The sequence below is a fragment of the Gavia stellata genome, chromosome 7 (assembly GCF_030936135.1).
Source record: "Gavia stellata isolate bGavSte3 chromosome 7, bGavSte3.hap2, whole genome shotgun sequence".
NCBI lineage: Eukaryota > Metazoa > Chordata > Aves > Gaviiformes > Gaviidae > Gavia > Gavia stellata.
In genome coordinates this window covers 39,418,107-39,439,697 of record NC_082600.1, presented here as the reverse complement: position 1 = coordinate 39,439,697, position 21,591 = coordinate 39,418,107, and the positions used below count along the sequence as shown (strand labels likewise).

The 21,591-nt window shown below is 41.3% G+C and overlaps 1 protein-coding gene across 1 annotated transcript in view; it reads right to left on the bottom strand.

Annotated features, from left to right (window-relative positions):
- The window catches only part of SMOC1 (SPARC related modular calcium binding 1), a 135,039-nt gene that overhangs the window by 41,745 nt on the left and 71,703 nt on the right, over positions 1-21,591 (bottom strand). Inside the window, exons 6-7 of the mRNA XM_059819561.1 lie at positions 15,949-16,005; positions 11,030-11,110 (exon numbers count right to left, since the gene is read on the bottom strand). Coding sequence (XP_059675544.1) covers positions 11,030-11,110; positions 15,949-16,005 — 138 coding nt within the window. The remainder of the gene's footprint in view (positions 1-11,029; positions 11,111-15,948; positions 16,006-21,591) is intronic.

Below are 21,591 nucleotides of genomic sequence, written 5' to 3'. Positions count from 1 at the left end.
AGGAGAGGTCTCCAAAATTCTTTGTGAAACAGTTCTTCAGTAATGAAAGCAATCATTAGACATGTCTTGTATCAGATTCTATTAAATGACCAGTTTGGCTAGTGGAACATAGCATCCAATTTACAGACTGAAATTCAGGAAAGAATTCAAAGTCATCTTGATAAATGGTTTTAAATCAGTGTGATTACAACTTACAAGTACAAACCATAACAACCAGCAAGGAGAAACCCAGTGCATGGAGAGGAAATTACTGGCGAGACAGCAAGACTTGGAAAAAAATGGTCAGGAGCTTAGGTAGACCACAAAGAAGTCTGCAACTTCATGACACTGCAAACAACAACAACAAAAAAATCAAAACAGGTAAATCTAGCTGTGGGATGTAGTGACAGGGGCCTCACTTAAGAAACAGGCACTAAGGACTGGCGAGCCTTTAAATCAGCCCTGTGTCCCGCTCTGGGCACTGCACTTTGAGGGAGAGGTGGACTGTTTGGCAAGAGTGCAGGAGGGAGCAAAGGGAACAGGCAGAGGTCTAGGAAACTTGATCTATGAGAAAAGGCTGAAAGTATTCCATTTGTTTAGTCTAGGGATGACATTCAGTCTTCTGAGACATAAAAGCTGTTATATAAAGAAAGACAGTCATAGATTTTTTTTTTTCTTCCCCATGGGTAGTTCAAGTAGCAGTCAGCTTACTTAGAGAAAGGAGGTGTAGGTTTGGTATAAAAAAGCCCTGGTGATTAACTGTTCACTCATTGGAAGAGGTGGTGGAATCCCTGTCATGGCGTTAGGAACAGGTTACGCACGTCAGAGCTGCTGTTGACTGGATATGACCCTGAGTTAAAACGGGGAGAAAAAAAAAAAACTATGCGACTTCTTCAGGTCCTTTCCACTCTCCGCACACAGACTGAGAAGCTCCAGCTGATCCTAGATGACTGAGGCAACATCTTTGCAAACACAGCCCAAAATCTTCAAGATATTTGATCTGGTTTAAGTTTCCAGATTGTGGAGTCTGATCTTCCTAATGCACCTAGCTTCCATATTCTGTATGGCAGCTGTTACTGTGCAGTACCTTCACAACAACAACAGTTTCCGCAGTCTGAGCAGAAGAAGTTTGGCACCAAAATGCAGCCCTGTTGAGTTCTTTACATCAGGACAGTTCCTCAGCAGTAGAAAAGCTTTCAAGTTTAGACACTGTCCTTGTGATTTTGAGAGGAAGCTACCCAGAGTCTGCATTTTTTCTTCCCTAACTCCTCTTTTTCATTTCACATAGTTTCTAAGCACTGTTAGCTTGTGGCATACCTAGCTTTGAGATAAGCCACCTGTTTTTGAACACATGCATTCATTTTCCCTGTACTCCTTTCTCACTGCACTCTTTCCACACTGAGGAATGCTATTCAATAAAATAAGAAGCCATAGGTGTTTCCACTGGAGCCTCAACATTATTGGGAAACTATTTTCACTTTCACACCTGTTTTTAATAGTGCCTGGAACAACTAGCACAGCAATTGTTGGAGAAACTTGCCTACCTCTGCTGGCTGGAGTATACAAGCACACTATTTTTACAGTATTGTAAGTGTATAATTATAGGACACAAAATAGAAAACTTTTGAGAACTGTCACAGGCAGGTAAAAAAAATATTTCAGACTGGTTTACCTAACTATGGTAACATTCCTTTTTTATGCTACTGCTGGTGAGTAAAGGGGGGAAGAAAGACAGGTTTATAGTGTGATGAGTCTTTTCATGTAATGACAGATTAGCTTTTTCCTGTAGTATTTAGCACTTTATGAGGAGGCAGAGGGAATTGCCTCCGACAGGAGTGCTAGCATTCACTCTTGGACATTTATATTGAGCCAGCTTGACTCTGGGCAAAATATTCAGGCTTTGAAAGTTCTATGACCTAATGTATGGGATTCAGACATCAGCCACAGGACAGAGAAACTGCACCTACTGCATCAAGTGTCATGAGATGGAGGTAGCCTTCTTCCACACTCTGGGTGGAAAGGCAAGGGAAGGACTCCAACATGATACAGTGGCTGAGGTTAGTGTTCTTCCCAGTAGGATTTATCTGACTTGCAGTCTTACACAGGCAACGGTCCTTCCAGCTGTGGGACCTCATGCATTCTGGGGGTTCCAGCTCCAGAGAGAAGCTGCAGTTTTGTGCTGTTGGAGCCTGTTGAATGAGCCTAAGGCGAGATGGGAGACTGATTACACCAGCAGGATCACAGACCTCCCTGCATTATAACTGGTGAAACTGGAGAAATGCCTTTCCATTTACCCAGAACGAGGGTAGCCAGTTTAACACATCTTCCTCCCTCACGTGTTCCAGTAGATTGAAGGCTGCCTTGCTTTTTAAACACACTGCCATCTCTTTGCAGGGTTCTGAAGGTGGGTTCTCTGCCCAGCCTTCTTTCCTGACTCTTCAGAGAAAACCCTCGGGACCTTCTACCAAGACATTTTTCCAGCTGCTTACACACCGTTTCTACAGCCTGAAAAGCATGCAGTTAAGCCACCCCTGAACTGTACCACAAAATGTACTCACTGGTTCCCATTGACCACTTTCTTATTTTGGTGGTCTGGCAAAATGCAAAAATGAGAGGACCACAAAGAGAAAGGGAACATGAGGATGGCAGCTGTTACTCACGTCCCTCACGCAGAAATATACACAGGTCTCTTACAACACAGCTCACAGGTGTGTTGACATCAGACTGAAAGTAAAGAGACCACAGCCAACATTTTCTTCAAATGTCACACGCTGCTACTCCACAAGCCCTACTGATATTCCTGCAAGACCTCATACATTTCCCTTCTTATCAACTCACTCCATCTCCAAGGCCCACCAAAGTGGAGAACCTCTTCTTCACCCTAAGCCTGGCACCAGGAGAAAGAAGGTTTCATGGAATGGGTAGGGTCTTCCAGCAGTTCTGGAATGCAGCTCTGCTCCCTCACAGCCTTGTCCTCTACTAGGTGATACCCATGGCCTCCTTGGGCAATGCTGGGGGCAGCAGATACTCTTATGGATACACTGATCTGTGTACCACTGAACCTTTTTCCTTCAGTTGCCTCCTTGCAAGTCACTTGGGCCCTCACTTCTACAATCTCCAAACCCCACCAGGGCTTTGGTTTTCAGAAGTCAAGGTCTTGGTTTCAGAAGCCTAGGTCTAAACACTTTCCAGAGGGAATCTAGGAGCACAGGACAAGCTGTTACTTTTAAACAGGTCCTCCTTATTTGTGGCACCTTAGGAATGTTATAATCTTTCTTGTGAAGTTGACAGGAACATTTCAAAAGAGGAAGGAAGGTGATTCAATATGTGCAGTCTATCTGCAGGCATCAACATATGGTCAAATAGATGTCTGAAGTGCAGATCCACATACAAGCTTGTGCTGAACACATAGTATATACAGCAAGGAGCACTTTGCTGCTAAAAAATTACTTCAGCAAGACAGTGCAACCCCTTCAATATGAACCAGCTTCTGCTAAAAAGCAAAACAAACTCCACAACTTTGACCTCCCCACTCTCCATTTGTCCTTGTATGTCCAGGTAGTGTCTGGTGCTGAAGCTTATTTCCCTTCCTTTTCCCCTCCAAATCCTCAGTGTTTTCAAATGCAGGGTTGGGTTTTTTCCCTTTTACCCCAGCTTCTTATATCTTTGTCCCCCTCCTACGGCTCCCTGTCCACTCACCTTAACTGGCAGCTGTAAGAGTAGCAGTTATGACTCCATGTCTAGAGTAATTTGTTTTCTTTCTTTGGGGGATAAGGAGCGGGGGGAGTGACTGAATTCTTTGGGAATGATTTATCACACAGCACTCAGGGGGAGCTTCATTTATTTGCCTAGCTCCATATGGTTTAACACCTATGGTTGCATGCCGATTATTATACAATGTTATTTTTCCCACTTGTATACTTTACACCTTTTCATAGAGCAGATTAACTGGTCCCCAATGGCATGTTATTTATGACTTTGTTTGCTGGCTGTCTGGGAAGGGTCCTGGTCCTAGATTCTTCCATTCTCCCTGCTTCTGCTCTCCCCTACATACTCCCTTCTTCACCACACCTGTCACACTGAGACCATGGGAGAATCACACTTGGACATCACATATATCGTACCTTCTCAGAACTTCCAGGAGGGAGGAAGAGACAGAGGCCTCCCAAGCAGCAGTCAAGACAAGAAGGGATGGTTGAACCACAGATGGAGCCGGAGGGAAACGAGGGATAGAAAGTAAGGGAGAAACATCACATTTTGGCTTGCAAGGAAGCATGAATTCAGCAAAGGAGAGCACAGAGATTTCCTGTGAAAATGTAATGGAATTGGTAAGGTTCCTGAGAACCTAAAACAAAGTGAATTCAAAACCAAACCAAACCCTCACAAAAAGAAGGGGTGGGCAGACTAATACAAAGGTCTGAAGATAAATACTTCTGGCAGGTGGGACAGTAAAGTCACAGATTTTGGCCCAATAGTTTTTACAAGTCAGAGGAGCACTGTGTTGGGAGGCACTGACTCAAGGTGAAGGACAAGAGCCAAGGAGGACATGTTAATAGAGGATAGTAGAAAAGGCAAAAAACTTTGACTCATTTGTTCCCTCCCATGAACTCTTGTTCTTGACATCATCACTGACACTTCTTTTTTCCTCTTTAGCTATGGAGAAGTTCAAAAGGCACTACTCCCAGGTGTTATGTCCAGAGGAGATGGAAGCACCAAGACATTCACCAAGAATGACTGCAGTCAGGATTAGGATGTCATTCCCAGGCATCAAAACTCTGCAATTCCAGTGCCACTGTAACACCTTATTCAGACATCACTAAAACACAGCTGTGTATGGCTAACTCCCCTCCTCAACCTGCTTTCCTGCTAAAGCAAGATCAACTTTTGCTTTTGGGGAAGAGCCGACAGTCCTGTAATAGACATTTGCACAGCAACATTAACACAACTGGCACAGAGAGACAGCCAGTCAGTTTGGAACTAATACAACTAGCTTAGTGGTAGCAGAAAGTAGGAGAAAAGTAGCAGGAGAAGCAGAAGCCCATGGTCTCACATGTCTTTAAATAACGAGGTGGGGAGTGCTGTGCGCTGAGAGTAGGACAAGACAGCTAAGGAACAAGGCTGAGAAGACAGGATAGACAGGTGAGAAACTGTCCCTGTTCAAAAGAGTGCTTTGCTTTTCAAGAGCCTCATCTGAATCTACCTGTGGTTCCCTCGTCTCTGCAGTGTTTCACATTTCCAAGGCCAAGAAAATTTGCTGCAACTCCAAATAACTATATGTTCCAATACAAATAGGTGCACTGTCTCCCCCCTCTGGAAAATAATAGAGGCGTTCAAGCTCCTTAGGGTTAGTCCTCACTGCTAAAAAGGAAAGTCCTAATAAAAAAATCAAACTTTTGTCTAATCTTTACTATTTTTGGTGTATCCCACCCAAACCGCCATATTCCTTTTTAAGGGCAAATCAGCAGGCCCTGCCCTGTTATATGCTGGTTGGTCTCACCTGACAATCTGACTCAGGAGGAACTACACTGATTCTCAATATAGATGGCTTAAAAGCAGACTCCTTGTTAATGCATGGGATCCTAGAAGACTCCATATGGCTAAGGTAACATTCCCCCTAGGAGCAATCACTATCCCTGATCCTTAAGAAAGGCATGCAGCAAAGTGGTATCACTTCCTAGGTGAGTACTAGAAAGAGGGAGCTATTTTGGGGTGCCCTATTTTGGGTTTTCTTGCCTTTTTTTACCTGCAAGTGGGAAAAAACTTAAGGAAGGAACACAAACAAACCATAGGACCCAGGTCCCGGTAGTACACTTGATATAATCACATTCCACCTCACTGTGCAGCTCTCTGGAGACAAACTGCACCCAAGAGTACACAGACTCCCTTTGGGGTGGATGGCGGGATGTGCTTCCACTTCTTGAAAAAGTATATACAGACATGCAGCTTTCAAGCTGCTTCTCCCTTTGAGAAGCCCTAAAGTTTGGGCTCCAAGTGAATTAAATTAACAAAAAGAAATGTGAATACCACCATTCTTGTTTTCAAAGCTCATTTACAGTTATACTCTGACCACTAAAAGCTCCTGACAGCAGAAAGTTCTATCACTGGAAAGCTGTCACATGAGATGCCTACATGATGCTTGAGTGCCAGAACTGAACAGAATAGGCCACATGGAGTTGGCTCCCATTCAACAAGCAAGATTGTGAAATAAACAGCTATGGGGTTTTCTTTCTTTTTTTTTTTTTAAACTAGGCACACACAAACCTGTCTTCAGCTGCTAACCTTAATATATTACTCATTCTTCCTTTCAAATAACGTCATGTTCAAAACCCCAGTGACTGCAGAATATTTACTTGAGGCTGCTACTGCTGGTTTCTCTAGAGCTGTTTATTTTTCCATGCATGAGCTCATTACATCATTCTGTGGTTTTCTTAAAGGTTGTCAGGGTAAGCTGGATACAGGCTGGAATCTCTTGCTAACTAAAACCAAATCATTAAGTAGCACAAATGGATTTGGAGATAACTCAAGTCTGGAAATGAGGAACAACCATGGATTCCTCAGTGAAGATGGGGTGCTCCCAAACAGGCGGCCATTAGATTTATTTTCTTGGAAATGGGATACATTATCAAGTGTTTCTCTAGATTAAGAACTGTAAAACGCATAATCATTTCGACTGTTCCAGGCTGGAACAGGTTAGGGGGAGGAGGTAGGAAAGTAGGAGGCTGAAAGAGTAAAAGTAGAATGAAAAAGACAGTTCCCACCCATGCTGATTAGAGAATAGCCATTGCAAAGGTCCCATCTGTATTGCCTCCTACTCTGGCAGTGTTAAAAATGACACAACACAGATGGTAGTGCTAAATAACAGGCTTAGTTTGGGGTATCCATGAGTGTGCACATGCAGGTGTGCATGTTTGGGGAAGCTGAAAATCAATTCAAAACAAACATAAAAAATATTTTTGTCATCTTGCTACAGCAAACAAAATATTGTGTTGATATAGATCTTTCACTTGCCCCTCCAAAAACTCTTGACTTCTGGACTTTTAGGATTTATAAAGGCAGAAGACTTAGTCTGTAAGTGTAGAAAAACAGTAACTTTTCTGCTACTCAACAGTCCAGATGTTAGAGCATGTTCATATTTTAGTTCCCGCCTCTGGCCGAGAAGATTTGAACCTGCATCTCACCCTACTGGGAAAGAGATGTAGTCGTCATTTCATTCTTTAAGGCGAGCTGGGGTAACAGCACTAGCAATCCCTCCTAGCAATGCTGTTTTACCTAGCATAGAAAAATTCACTGGCAAAACGCCTGGAGACATATAGATTCTCAGTCAAGTGTGGTAATCACCAGGCTAGAGTCCTGATCCCTAGCTTAATTACTATTTACACATGCCAAGCAAAACATAAGTGCTCTAAAAGAGAGGACTCTTTCAAGAGAACCTCTTCTGTTTGTCAACACTAAATGGAAGGTGGAACACTCAGATTTCAAATGCAACTCTTACGAGATACAGGCTGCGTACACAACACGGGGTGTCACCAGCTTTACAGTGCTCAACTACCTGGTGGTTGGTTCACTCCGAAGCCTAACATTGACCAGAGACAATGACAGCAAATTACAGAGCCGATTTGTTTCCATAAAGCAATTCTTAAATTCTCCTCATGGTTGACATAATGATGGTGCTAGCCTTCCAAGATGTCCAATGTCAGTGCAGATTAGAGAGCAGCACACGTCCTCTGACAGTAGTATCTACTGGACTTCTCTTCACTGCAAAGGACAGGGCTATATAACCACCACAGGGAGGAGAGAGATCAGGGTTAAGTGTTTCTGTATACAAACTCCAAGGAACAGGGCAGGCTTTAAGAACTCAAGACTAATGAAAAAGAACAGAAATAAAAGAAGAGTTAGGCTGGGTATTACAAAAAGAAAAATCCTGAGATTGAGTTCAAACAGCAGAGCAACTTCCTATGGGAAGAAGTGAAATCTTTATTACCTAAGGCTTTTATGCTACACTAGAAAATGCTGCTCTTGATACAGTACAAACATTCACCAGCCCTAAGGCAGTAGCTTAGATGACCTGCTTTTCTCACCTCTAATTTCAGTGATCCCATTAAATTGCTGCAAGAGGATACCAGGCTGTACCTGCTTCAAGACAGTAAGTGCAAACTCAGAGAGACAATATAGCTGAGTGAATATCAAAACCAAAAATCCGATCTCGCGCTATTAAAACTTACCTTAACCCTTTAAAAATAAATGAAAAATCAGAAATGTGCTGAGCATTGATATTTCAAAGCTGTCAAGGGCCAAGAGCAATTAAAAACATCCCCTAATTTTGCATGCCCATCTCATGACAGCTGTTTCATCATCTTCAGCCAAGACAGACTTGAAGACATTTGAAGAACCCGATTCTAAATTACAATTATCCTCCCCAGTTCTTTGTCGTTTGATCCCACCTACCCTACATTGCCTTTTAACATATATGACAAGGGATGAAAGGAATGAAAGGTACCAAACAAGAGGACTGGGCTTCACTGGTTGAAAGAAACAGACTAAAGTACCCCACACCTAGTATCAGCTAAACCACAGCCCTATTTTGATGAGGCAGCATTTCTTGATATCAATAATTTGGTGTAAGAAATGGAGATGGCTGTGTATTTAATGGCCTAATGTGGAAATATGGGACTAAAAATTGGCAACCAGTCTCTTAATGAGATCCTACAGCAAATGAGTGTCTGTCAGGGCAATCAGTAAGGCTGAGTCAGATGAACCACACGTCGCCTTTTAGCTTGCTGTAGAAACCACCTCTTACGGAACTCTTGAATTTTCCAGAAGATCATTTATTTTCCATTTGTAGCATGCACCCACAATAATCTTGTTTGAATAACAGAAATGACATCAGAATCAATTGAAAAAAGTGGACAAAAGTAAACTCACAAAAGGAAATCTTCCATGAACAAAACTCCAGTTTACATCAGGCAGCTTCCTGAGGAAACACTTAAACAAACTGATTGCCTTTACAACATGAAAGCCAGCCTACCTTGGCTCTGTCAGGCCAAGAAAGGGTGGGAGACAGGCTCTCAATTAAAGACCCTCCTGCTCCCAAGTCCCTTTGTAGCCTCCTAGAACACAGATTTAGGAACTCTTATTTCCATCGCAGCTACCAGGTTTGCTGCATTAGAAGGAAAGTTGGTCTCCAAGATAGGTAGGATCCATTACACAGGATTTTAATATTAAACTGCAACCTTCAACTGCACTGTGACTACTGGTTGTCCCAGCAGCTCACAAAACACAAGCTGCATTTTCTTTCCCATGAAAGACATCCTTAAAGAAGAATGCTGATACTCCTACATCACCTGAAGCTTCTGGATGATTCCCACTGGCAGTTCCTACACAGACCAACCTGCTACAAAAACAGTCTCTGCAGCAAGAGAATCTCACCTAACCTAGCACTGATTTCACCCTGCAGTTCGGAAGTGGCACAGAAAGGTTAAAGGAACTTAACCACATGACTGCCACGAATGCGCTCTGGCTAATCCAGAAATACCAGGTGATGAGGTACTTCAAGCTATCACAATTTATCTGTTTTGGGGAGCGGAGTTATTCCCAAGAGCTGCTCTAGGTATATATTGCTTCATAAAATATATGCAATAGTAGCAGCTCTTAATTAAACCTTAAAGTAAACCCATGTCTTCTTAAGGCAATTTTCTTCTTTTGATATTCCCTTTACCTTCTTCCTTTCACAGAATTATTTAGTTTGGAAAAGACCTTTAAGATCATCAAGTCCAACCATCAACCCAACACCACCATGCCCACTAAACCATGTCCCACAATGCCACGTCCACATGTTCCTTGAACACCTCCAGTGATGGTGACTCCACCCCTCCCTGGGCAGCTTATTTCAGTGTCTCACCACTCTCTCAGTAAAGAAACTTTTCCTAATATCCAGCCTAAACCTCCCCTGGTGCAACTTGAGGCCATTTCCTCTCATTCTATCGCTAGTTACATAGGAGAAGAGACCAACACCCACCTCTCTGCAACCTCCTTTCAGGTAGTTGTAGAGAGCGATAAGGTCTCCCCTCAGCCTCCTCTTCTGCAGACTGAACAACCCCAGTTCCCTCAGCCGCTCCCCATAAGACTTGTGCTCCAGACCCCTCACCAGCTTCATCGCCCTTCTCTGGACACACTCCAGCACCTCAATGTCCTTCTTGTAGTGCGGGGCCCAAAACTGAACACAGTATTCGAGGTGCGGCCTCACCAGTGCCGAGTACAGGGGCACGATCACCTCCCTACTCCTGCTGGCCTTTCTCCCACTTCAGTTAAAATATATCAGATCGAAACATTCTTACCGAGAATCCCTGACTTTCCTCTTCAGATTCTTCCAGTTTCTTGTGATTTCAGTGACTCCACACAGTTTCATCCTCACCTCAAGTCTCAAGTTTTACATCCCAACTTCACATCTTCCTGCTCCCCCTTTTCCCACTCATGTTCATGATCTTTTCTTCGTTGTTTTTATGCTTTGGTCTTCCCTCATCCACTCTATTACCCACAAAAATACTCTCAGCATTTCCTTAGGCCCAGACATAAGTAACCTACTTTCTGTCGTGAAATAATCCAATCATTTCTCTATCAAAAAATATCCCCTGCAGAGAAGAACCTTGAAGTTGCTGGAAAAGAAGCCCCTCTCTGTATTTTCTCAACTGCTTAGACTAAAACCACAGCACAGATCTCAGAGCCAAATGCATCAGTTTGTACATTGATGAAAGACTGCTGAACAGCAAACAGAATACAGATGACAGCTGGCAGGGATGAATTAACAGATGAAGAAATTAGAGGTTACCCAGTTATGGTTTGGGGAAACAGAAACATCTCTCATCACACATCAACTGTGGCCTTCTGGGCACAAAAAAGGATGATATCTGAAATTATTTTATAGCCTGCACTTCAAGTCCTGCAACACTGAAAAGCAGCAGGATAGGTACAACAAAGACAGAATGAAACAAGAACAGACGGTGAGGGACTGCAGCCTACGTAAAAGAAACCTTTTTTTTAGATGGAACATTACCTGAATTCCTTATACTGGAGCTGTTCAGTTTGGAATCTTTGATGACCAAGTGCTTAATCCAAAGGGTGGGTGCTGTGATTTCTGAAAGAGAAAAAATAACTGTCTTAAAGAAACTACAGCAACTAATGAATACACATGGCTGTTACTCATGAGGACAAGATGTCTGCTACAATCACGACTTAACTGATCCATCATCTTTGTAGAGATCAACTCATCCCCTGGTGAGGTCTTCTACCTCTTATGAACCACTATTTGTAAATCTTCCACAAGGTTCTCATTACCTTCCCATTCCGGAGAGTACCTCTCTGCTGGCAAAATAGGGTTTTTTTCCTCCCTCTACCCACTTCCTAAATTCTCAAGTCTAAAGCCTTTCTCCTCAAGACTTAGAGATCTCAAAGGTTATGTTGTGTGCTACAGTATGTATTAGTTTCCACTGAAGTACGTATGAAATCCAGATTAAAAAAGTCAATCCAAACCTTAAATATTGCTCTAACAGTCCAAGAAGAGCTGACCACAGTCAGTTCCCTAAAACAAGCAACAACAAAATCAGAAATAAATAGGCAGAGAAATGAAGATATTTCTGGAAAGACGTGAAAGGAAGTCTGTTAAAGAAACAAGTTCTGGTTAGAAAAGCATGTCTGATGCACTACAACCAAACATAAATTTGTGGAAAAAAGTGCTTAGACCACCTCCTCTGAGGTGTTACAATCAACTTCAAAACACAGCAGAACATGCCCTGAGCCACAGAAATGACACATCAGCATTTGATTAGAACTGAGCAAAGCGGTACTTGATACCATGGGCTAGAGCTCCTAAAGTGACATTTTCAGAACTGATACTTTCTGAAAAATTTTCAGTTTCCACAAGAGCATGCCTTAAATACTAGGTCCTGGAGTTTGTCTTAAGTTCCTCTAAGAAGTTTTTACAAGACTTTTCCTGCTCCCTCGTTGACATTTACACGGATCTGCTCAGCAAGGGAGAAGATGGCTGACTATAAGAGAAACTGATTATACATTATAAGAGCATGAAGGAAAAATGACAGGGAATTTTTCCTTCCTAAATGTCTTCAGCTGAATTGATTGTAGGCATTATTGTAACCATGTTTAGGGCCTTTTTTCATATGGAAATATAGGTTGTACACTGATATTCCAGCAGTAATAAAAATTTGCTTAAAGATTGCACCTTAACTGCAGGTTTCACTACAATATTTTATCATCACTAAGTCATGTGCTCCTATAAATACATATACCTATATACTTCGTGGCTTTTTTGGGGAGAACTACATCAAATTAAACACTGGGTGAGAGGTAGGAAGGGGAGAAGCACAAAATTTGAAAGAGTCCATAAATCAAAGCGCTAGATCCAAACCTCTAAATCTGGGATGAAATTTAGCTCTGGCTCTGCACTGTATGGACTGGGTATCTCTACAGCTGAAAAAAGGAGGGACAACCAAAGTCAATAGATGCTGAAGAATGGGTCAGGGCCTTTAGAAACACAATGGTGCATATCTTTAGATGAGGTTGAAAGGAGAGAAAGGAAAAGAAAAGGAAATGAATCCTTTGGGATCTACCATAAAAATGTATTTTCCATCCAGTTAACCTGGACATTTTTTGGAATACAGGTAAGTATCGTAGACTCCTCTGAACAACAGATCTATGGAAAGAGTAGATTCCCACTGAGTTAAGAGGTGAAGTTTACCAAAAAGAGAAGATGTTTAAAGAAGTTATTATTTAGGAAATGGATACAACTTGCACATTGAAACTAAATAGAGGATGGATGCAAAGAAAACAGAGCCTATAAGTGCAGGAGGGAATAAAACTTTTTTTGATTTAAAACTACAGCAAGGACCATTAATAAAATACTCTTCTGCAGAGGAGAATCTTGTCCTAAGAGGAGATTCAATATAAACATCGCTGAGATCTGCATTGTAATGAAGTGAAATAATTTTTAAAGAGATGGCTGCTTTATGATTTAAATCTCGGACAGGAGAGATTAAGTTATCTCTACATTATCTCTGGCACTGCTCTGTTATGCCCTCAGGGAGGATGGTACAGAGTGGGAGGGGAACCTATTATGCCTGAAATGTGATTTTCATTATCCTCTAATGTAGGTGAAAACACGAGAAAGGTGAACCTTCATCTTGGAGATGTTGAGGTCCAAGAAGTATCACACATTTCAGGGGCAGCTGAGTGTATTTATTGCCCTTTGAAAAAAAGTCAGCCCCTTGTGGATTGAAGGTAGGCACCCAAAAACAAAGCATGAAAAAGAAATGCCACATTTTTCTTGTCCATTCATGTTGCTGTCAGCTCCACCCTGGTTGCCTGACTTTGAATACACAGGTTTTCAGGAGCCCAGCAGATCCCAAACCCACTGAAATTGAATGGAATTTGGACTAACTCCTTTGAACATCTATGAAGAGTCCAGACCTGACAGGTGAATGGATAACTGTTTTGCCCTTTTCTGTCATCTGACATTTGTGTCAGACACCAACTACAAGCCATTTCTCAGGAACACCTACCCAAGACATTGGGAGAGTATTCTAGTGAAGTATCATGACATGTATGCTCAGACAGAATCCATGTTTGCTCAGACAGAATCATGGGATTGTTCAGGGTGACATCATGAGGTGTCTAGTCCAACCTTCTGCTCCAGGCAGGGTCAGCTATAAGAACAGACCAGGTTGCTCACAGCTTTATCCAACTGGACCGGAAAGGAAGGACAGAATATCACCTCTCTGGGCAATCTATTCCACTGCCTCACTGTCCTCATGGTGACTAATTTTTTCCTTATATCCATTCCAAACATTTTGTTTCAATTTATGACTGTTGTCTCTCATCATGCATTACTGTGAAGACCCTGGCTCCGTCTTCTTGATAAACCTCCCTGTAGGTACTGGAAGGCTGCTATTAGGTCACCTTTAAGTCTTCTCCAGGTTACATGCTTCTTATGCTCTTCCTGATGTACCCACTTTAAGCCACTGTTGGAGATAGTACACTCAAATATAGTCGATATACAAACTTTTGGTCCGATCCAGAATGGGTTTTTTATGCTTATCACTACAACCACCACTGAAATCTAGTTAGGCCTATTTTACTAACAGGGATGACAGAAATACAGAGTGACAAACCTAGCAGAGGTTATTCATCGACGCATAGTTTGATTAACCTGCCTGTCATACTCGTACTCCCTTCTCCCAAGTCGTAAGGGACACTGCTAATGCAACAGGAAGCCATTGCATTAGTCATTCTCTCTAGAAGTCTAGGAATAAGCTCTTGCATAATATATTGCAAGATTTGTGAGAGGCAATCTTTCATCATACAGTCCAAGCCCATTTATCAGACTTGCTTTCACCTACAAATCAAAGCGAAGGTTTTTGATTGAAAATGTTTTTCCTAGAAGATAGGACAAGATTTTTTTTCCAGACTCTGCCTGTCACCAGAAGGACCAGAAAAGGTCTGTTAACTACACCATTTCTCAAGAACTTTGCCCAGTTCTATTTGAATAACCAAAATGCTGAGTCTCTCCTAGAAGGAGCATCTGAACAGGCTGTATTAACCAGATCAGCTCACTCCTACATTTTACTAGTGCATTCTTTCCTTTGAATATCTATGGGCACCCTCTCAGGGGAAAACTTAAAGGCCAGAAGCATGCTGTGATTACAAACAGCAATTTAATACAACATCAGCTTGCTGCCAGGAGGAACTTTCTTTTGATATAAACAAGAGATAGTCAGCATGGCTTCAGCCTCCTCTGTTTATTTGAGAATGCTTTTTGCTCTGAGGGCTTTGCTTTGTTTCTTAAAGTTCACAAGAAGATTCTTACAAACCTATGATCACTAAATGGAAGTGACAGGACTACAGCATCTTGCTATTAAATAAGCTTATTTTAGCAACAAAAAAACACCCCATCACCTGTTTTTACAAGAAGGCAGGAGGTATCAACAGCACCACCTACTCTTGCTCAGTAATGTCCATTTCTGCCTTTGATCCAGTTTAAAAAAAGTCTTGAGTACAGCAGTTCAGTATGAAAATGCATAGGCTTTCCCTCACAGACTTAAGGTCCACAGTTTCAGGTGGGTCACAGAGTGGTTTGGACTCAGCCTATAGCTTGACTATAACACTTGTGGGTTTAAGTCTGTAGAAAACATGCACTACTTCTAAGCAATATGCAAGATCTAAGCAGCTGCTAATAGGCCCACTTACTACCCAAGGACCACTATCCCCAATGGTATTTATGCTTGTATCTGTAAAAGGCTTGAACCCTCTGTGATGACAGCCATTTCATCCTTGTTTCAAGGCTTCCAATGGACTAACATCTGATAGTCCCTCTCCAAAATAATACAATTGCAAGATTAGCCCATTTGAGAAGGAAACTGCCTTGGTGGGCTGTGAATTAAGTGGGCCCAGGACACTGACTTCATTTGCTTAAATAGTATGTGCGTCAATGAAAGTAATTGCTAAATAAACCTCCCAACAATTTTCTTCCAAGTCAACATTCACAAGCTGTTTAGCACCTCCCTCCCTTTTGTGAAGCTGTAACTCATTGCAGAGGTTATGAAACTCCCAGCATTGGTATCACAAGGGTGGAGAGAGTGAGGGGGTAAGGATACTCTAAAGGAAGTTGCCATTTCTGACTCAATGCACATTTTTGCTGTGACATCTTTTCCTCCAAGGTTACCCCAAGAATCTGGTCAACTGGTGTTATTGTTGGATTCCAGGGAAGGGGGGAGGATGTAAAAGGATTAGGGAAAATGCCTGAGGTCCCAAGGGCACTGTGAAATTTGGATAACTTATGAGATTCACTGGCTTTTCTGCTTTGCAGAATGAAGGAAGCGTTTGAGCCATAAATCCTAGGAAAGAGAAAGAGGGAAGTAGGTTTTTTTTTTTTTAGTATTGTTTTTTTTTAAGGGATGCTCTTACCTTCTCCATCGAAAATAGGCTGGGTTTCCATGGTAGGCGTTGGCTTCGAACCGTCATCTGAATTGAGGGTTAGAAAGAATCGAAAAGAAACTACCATTATTGAGGTAAATACTATCTACTCTCCAGTACTGTTGAATGATTGGGATTTGTACATGGCCCGGCCAAGTCCAGAAGAGAGAGAAGACAGACAGTGTAAACTGAATAATTTGTTTTCATTCTAACAGCAATAACATTTTACATAGCAAGCATGCATCAAGCACTATTCCTAGACTTAAAAGAAGCCTCCCTCCCTTCCCAGACCATTGGTGTGCATCACCTGGTAGTCTCCCCTTGTTGCACTGATCAGGCAATCGCTGCCTTAGTTTCAGGTGGCTATATATCCCACCCAGGACATTTCCTGAGACAGTAGAGGTCTGGGGATTGCTGTCTCACTGCGTCTTTGTCTTTTTTGTTCAAAAGAAAAGCTCTTCTTCTGAGACTTACCTGTGCAGAACCTGGCACCAGCATTCACTGCAGAGCTGTTAGAAAGGGATGGTCAATAGCAAATCTTTTTTCTTACAATGTCTGCATCAAGGTATTCTCTAATTGCAACATTGTGGCAATGTCTTCTAATTTCAAAATTGTGGAAAAAGAACTTCTCTTAGATTAGGTTTTTCATGTGCAAGAGCACTCCATGTCTTCTGACCACAAGTCTTTCATAATTAAAAGCTTCAACCAAAAAAGATTCCACAGGAAATATATATCTCAAAATTTAGATATGAACCACAGGGAAAAGTGTTGAGTTTACATTCTGGCTTAGTACGCCTATCCATCATATCTACAGACGCAGCTTGGATTCAGGCTGAGTCTAATTTCCTCAGCGCTCAGAAGGATCTGGATTTCAAGCCCGAGCTTGGAGCATTTTTACACAGCACTAGGACAGCAGCATAGCATTAAGTGAGGCAAAACCTTCAACTGGGCAAGTTAAGCTGGAACAAACTGTAGAGGAAAGTCTTTTGTTACATCGAAAGGTAAGAATGTAGAACATTGTTGGGATGTAAACTAAGATGAGATTAGCCTAGAATTGCCTTTTTTTTTCCTTTTTGGAATACAGTGGCTTAAAAACTTACAATTTGTAACAACTATTTTTGCATATATTATGGGCAAAGATGACACTAGGCATCAGCAAAGTTGGCAGAAACTTAAAATGGAAAGTTGTACAGCAAAAATCAGTTGGAGGGAGAAGTCTATGCCAGAAAAGCCAGACTTGCCACCGTCTCCACGACTGTATCAGATGCACAGGGCAGAAGCCATTTGGAGGAAAGGTGCATGGGACAGCCCCTCCTAGAAGTAGCAATAACCATCCTCAGCCTTTCGTTATATTGGTTCCAGTTATAAAAGTAAAAGACCATTGGAAGGGGAGGGGAAGGGCAGAGATGGAAAACAGAGGCTTGTAAACTATTTTGACCAATACCTATATCTGCAGTTTTATAAAGTGACCAAAAGCCTGAATAGCCCTTCCACATATCATTAAATTTATGCATTTCTACAGAAAGCAATCTAATTCACCAAAAGAAAAAATGTGCTGGTAATTTCATTTCAACCTCAGAGATCCACTGAAGTAAAGGAGGATGACAACAGGATCTCATGCTTGTTTCCGTCATTTTCCCTCTTGATCAATGTATTTGTTTTTGTGCTTTATTATAAGCATAGCAAAAAATACTTTGAAGAAAAAATACTTACCATTCTTCAGTCAACTCTTCTCCTGAGTTTTCCTGTTATTGGGTATTACCAGTAATATGGATAAGCAGTAGTTTTCTTTAAAAGTTTGACAAACTGATTTCTTGGAAAAATTTCCCAAATTTTGCTTAATTTACAAGAAGGAAGATTTTGCCCTTGAAAGAAATCTCTGGATAAAAGTAAATAGTGCACCTTCACTTTTTTTGTCAGAATAGGCTGCTCTGCTTCTACAAGATCCCAGAAACCACAGCTATGACATTTTATTTATTTAGAATGACACTTCACACTGTAATGAAGCAGTGAGCAGTATGTAATCAGCATGATCGGCTTTACAGATTGAGAAACCAACTCAGAACTGCAAGAGATACTCATAGAACAATTGGATAGGTGAGTAATTCTTAAGTTATACAAAATAGGAAGAGACCTGTCATAAAAAAATTACCAGCATGATAGTAGCTTTATTCCTATTGTTCTCATGAATGCTTCTGCACCAAGTAATTACAGAATTACTTTTCAGATTTAAAGCAGCAACCCAGAAGCCAACAATGGAGAAAAATTAGAAGTGGATCTGAGCCACAACATTTTTATCCAAACCATTATGTGAACTTTGGCAGAACTTGGAATGCTTCAGGTTCAGGGGATTTCTTTTAGGCTTATGTGTGTGCGTGAAGAACAGAGACAGTAGCAATTACAATTTGGGAAATACATTCTTCTTAAAGAAGGATAATCTTGTAGCAGTTTTTGTATAAAGTTAGCCCTTAAGCTACTGAAGGGTATTAAACCGTGACAGAATAAATGCAGCAAATAAAAAACAAACTAACCTTTGAACTGTGTTTTATTTTTAAGATCACCTCACTGAAATGGGTGTGAACTATACAATAATTTCCTCACTGAGTTACTAAGGCCAAATTGTCACTAAGTCCACATTGTAGCAGCACCCAGTACACTGTTAAGGGTTTTGCAAATAGAGGGAAGTATAATTACTCCCCTGTCGTTTGAGCAAGTATAGTTCTTTCATCACACATACAAGAAAAAAATGCAATAGACAAGAGCCCTGTAATTACATTCACCATATTTCAAAAATCAAAAGCAGGAATATTTCTGTTTTTTTTTTTAAAGGTCATGAAATAGTCACATAAAAGACAAAAACTGCACTTTATTAAAAACACCATGCTCACTTCCCAGATGTCAGCTTCTTACTCTGAAACTACCAAATCTATTTCTTAAACTAAAGAATTCTCAGTAGGTCTCAGTGTTTCAAATCAGCGTATAGCAAAAAGTTTCGCTGCTGTTCCCTTTGGGCAGAAGAACAACCCTAATACTTGTCTGCTCTCATTTGATTTTTTCTTCTCACTCGGTACATCATTCATCACACTGAACATTTGTTCCACTGGCCTGTTTGCTCCTGGTAAACAAGGAATAAGTTCTGTTTTACATACTTGCAAGTTTTGAACAAACATTTTGTATTCATTAAAGAAGCATTTTAACGTAGAACAGAAAATTAGAACATAGAACAGAAATTTTAACATAGAACAGAAATTTCAGAGACTTGGGGTCTCCTGTGATATTATATGAGTTGTATAGGATATTGTTACTTTGGAGGCAAAGGTCATGAAATATGTTCCTCAGGTACGATCTATTCCTTTCTTCAAAAAGCTATTAAATTCCATACTTTCAAAAAACGCTGTTAACTGCAATAGTTCCTCAGGCAGAGCATGTCACAAACAGAGGGATCAAAGAGGTCAAGTAAGTGCTTCCTAATCCCTCTAGATTGCAATGCTTCCAGATCGGGAACTCATGTACTGCAGAACCATCAAAGATAATTTCCCTTGGTTGCAGAATATTCTCAGAGCCTTGATGAAAAGTGCATTGGCATGCTTCTCTTCCATGTTTTACAACCCAACATGAATACCCACTTTATTTTTCTAAGACAACCACTGAATACAGACAGAATCACTCAACAGAATACCTCTGATGGTACATAGTTTTAAAGCCATAAAACTCCTTTCCAGTAAGCCTCCTTTTCCTAGAGTACACCTGCGAAAGTTGAACTGATTTTTCTGGCTCAACTGGTGTCAACTTAAAAACGTTTTTTTACTCTTATCACTGGTAAGAGTGAAACAGGCAGGTCCAAACAACTCTCCCTAAGCCATTTTCACACTAAGATACCATGGCTATAAGCCAGAAGCTCGCTTGCACTACCACTATCAGAGGCTTGTAAGCTTAAGAACAGTTTTTGTTGCGTTAGCCTAACAATAACTCAGATATATTGCTAGTGGTGGGCAAGAACTCTTTATGCTCCCACTAGGACTTCCCTCCCTTACCCTTATCCTTGCAGAATGTCTAGCAAGCATCTACATCTGGAAGAACTGCAGTGTACACTGGGGTTGAGGGACAAGGAAATTCAGTTCACGCGGAAGACTACTGTTAAAGAGATCTTTTTTACTCTGAACGACAGGCACTGAGGCCACGAGCAACTCTAGTTGTGTCTGAGGAAAAGTGAACTCCCTGACATAAAAAAACCAAATTACTATGGAAAAATGTGAATTAACTGCCTCCTGCTGTGAATCACTGTTCTTGCCTCAAGCCATCTAATGGAAGCTGAAGAAAGGGGAAAGTTAGATGATATAATTAACCTCCTCACATCTCCTACCCAGGAAAATATACCCCCTACAAAAGTCAGCTGTATACTTGCATCACCACGTTAACAGACTAAGATCTATACTCTTCCTAAGCAACCTCAACCTTCAGTACATCACCTTTGTGTTCTCACTGGAATCCATGAGACACTCTGTAAACATTCTACCCTTTTAAAGAGTGCTAGTGTTTATGGGGTCAACCATCCAGGTCTTGTACAAAATCTAGTCTTTTTTCTAAGTCTACAGCTTGAACATCAAGGGTTCCCAGACTTTGAGTCAGCCTGATAGAATAAGAGGATGACAATTTCAAGTGCATAGCTCTGACCTGGAAAGAGGCAACCTTTGTCCAGTGTCATTTACCATCATCTGGGTTGGGGTGAGGCATTACAGAGCATAGTGAAGCTAAATAGACAACTTCAAGTACAGACGGCCAGGACAACGAGTGAATTCTTAGCGTGTCCTGTTCGATGTAGCAAAGCCCACCTTTAGTGAGTCTGTCAAACCAATGGGAAGGGAGAAGTGCTTTCCTAGGCTTGAGCACTCCTGAGGGACTTAAGTCATACATACACCTTTCTGTGGCTTTAGTAACTCTGGTCAGATGCAACAAAGACCTGGCTGGCCAACTCAAGCTCCCTGTATCTGTGCAGTTCCTGAATCCTGAAGATGCAATTTTACAACTTTGACATGTCTATGTATTATCCCCTGGCTTGGGGGTGTTGTTTTAAGCACTAAAAAAGACAACAAAAACTGTGTTTGCACTATATAGGTGTCTTACACAAAAATACATGTCCCTTCCAGTATTGTAGGGGCAGAGCAAATTGTTGCCTTAATCATAATCCTTCCCTACATCAAGTGAAACAGTTTCAGCAAGTCATAATTAATTTTATAGTCTACGCAACTTTTATGCAGAGACATATATGGCCAATATAAATGCAGAAAGTTAGCAGTCATGCCAAAAAAATGTGAAATTCTTATAATCCAGCCAAATCAAGATAATTTCTTGCCAAGCAGCTGAAATGGAAATGCACCAGTACAGATAGGCTTCCCTGCCAGGTTTTCACACCCTTTTCCAGTTCTATGCATGGAGATCCCACAGCTGTTAAGAAAAAAAACAACTTTTTAAACCAAATTAGCAAAAGCGAGTCCTCACTCTTCATTGCCTTCATTTTAAGAAACAGCAACAACGTGCTTCCTTCGGATATAACAACACACAAACACTTGGACACAGACCAAGATATGGAAAAGTTTTGCTTAAAAAGATGAAAATGTGCCTAAGTGCTGAATA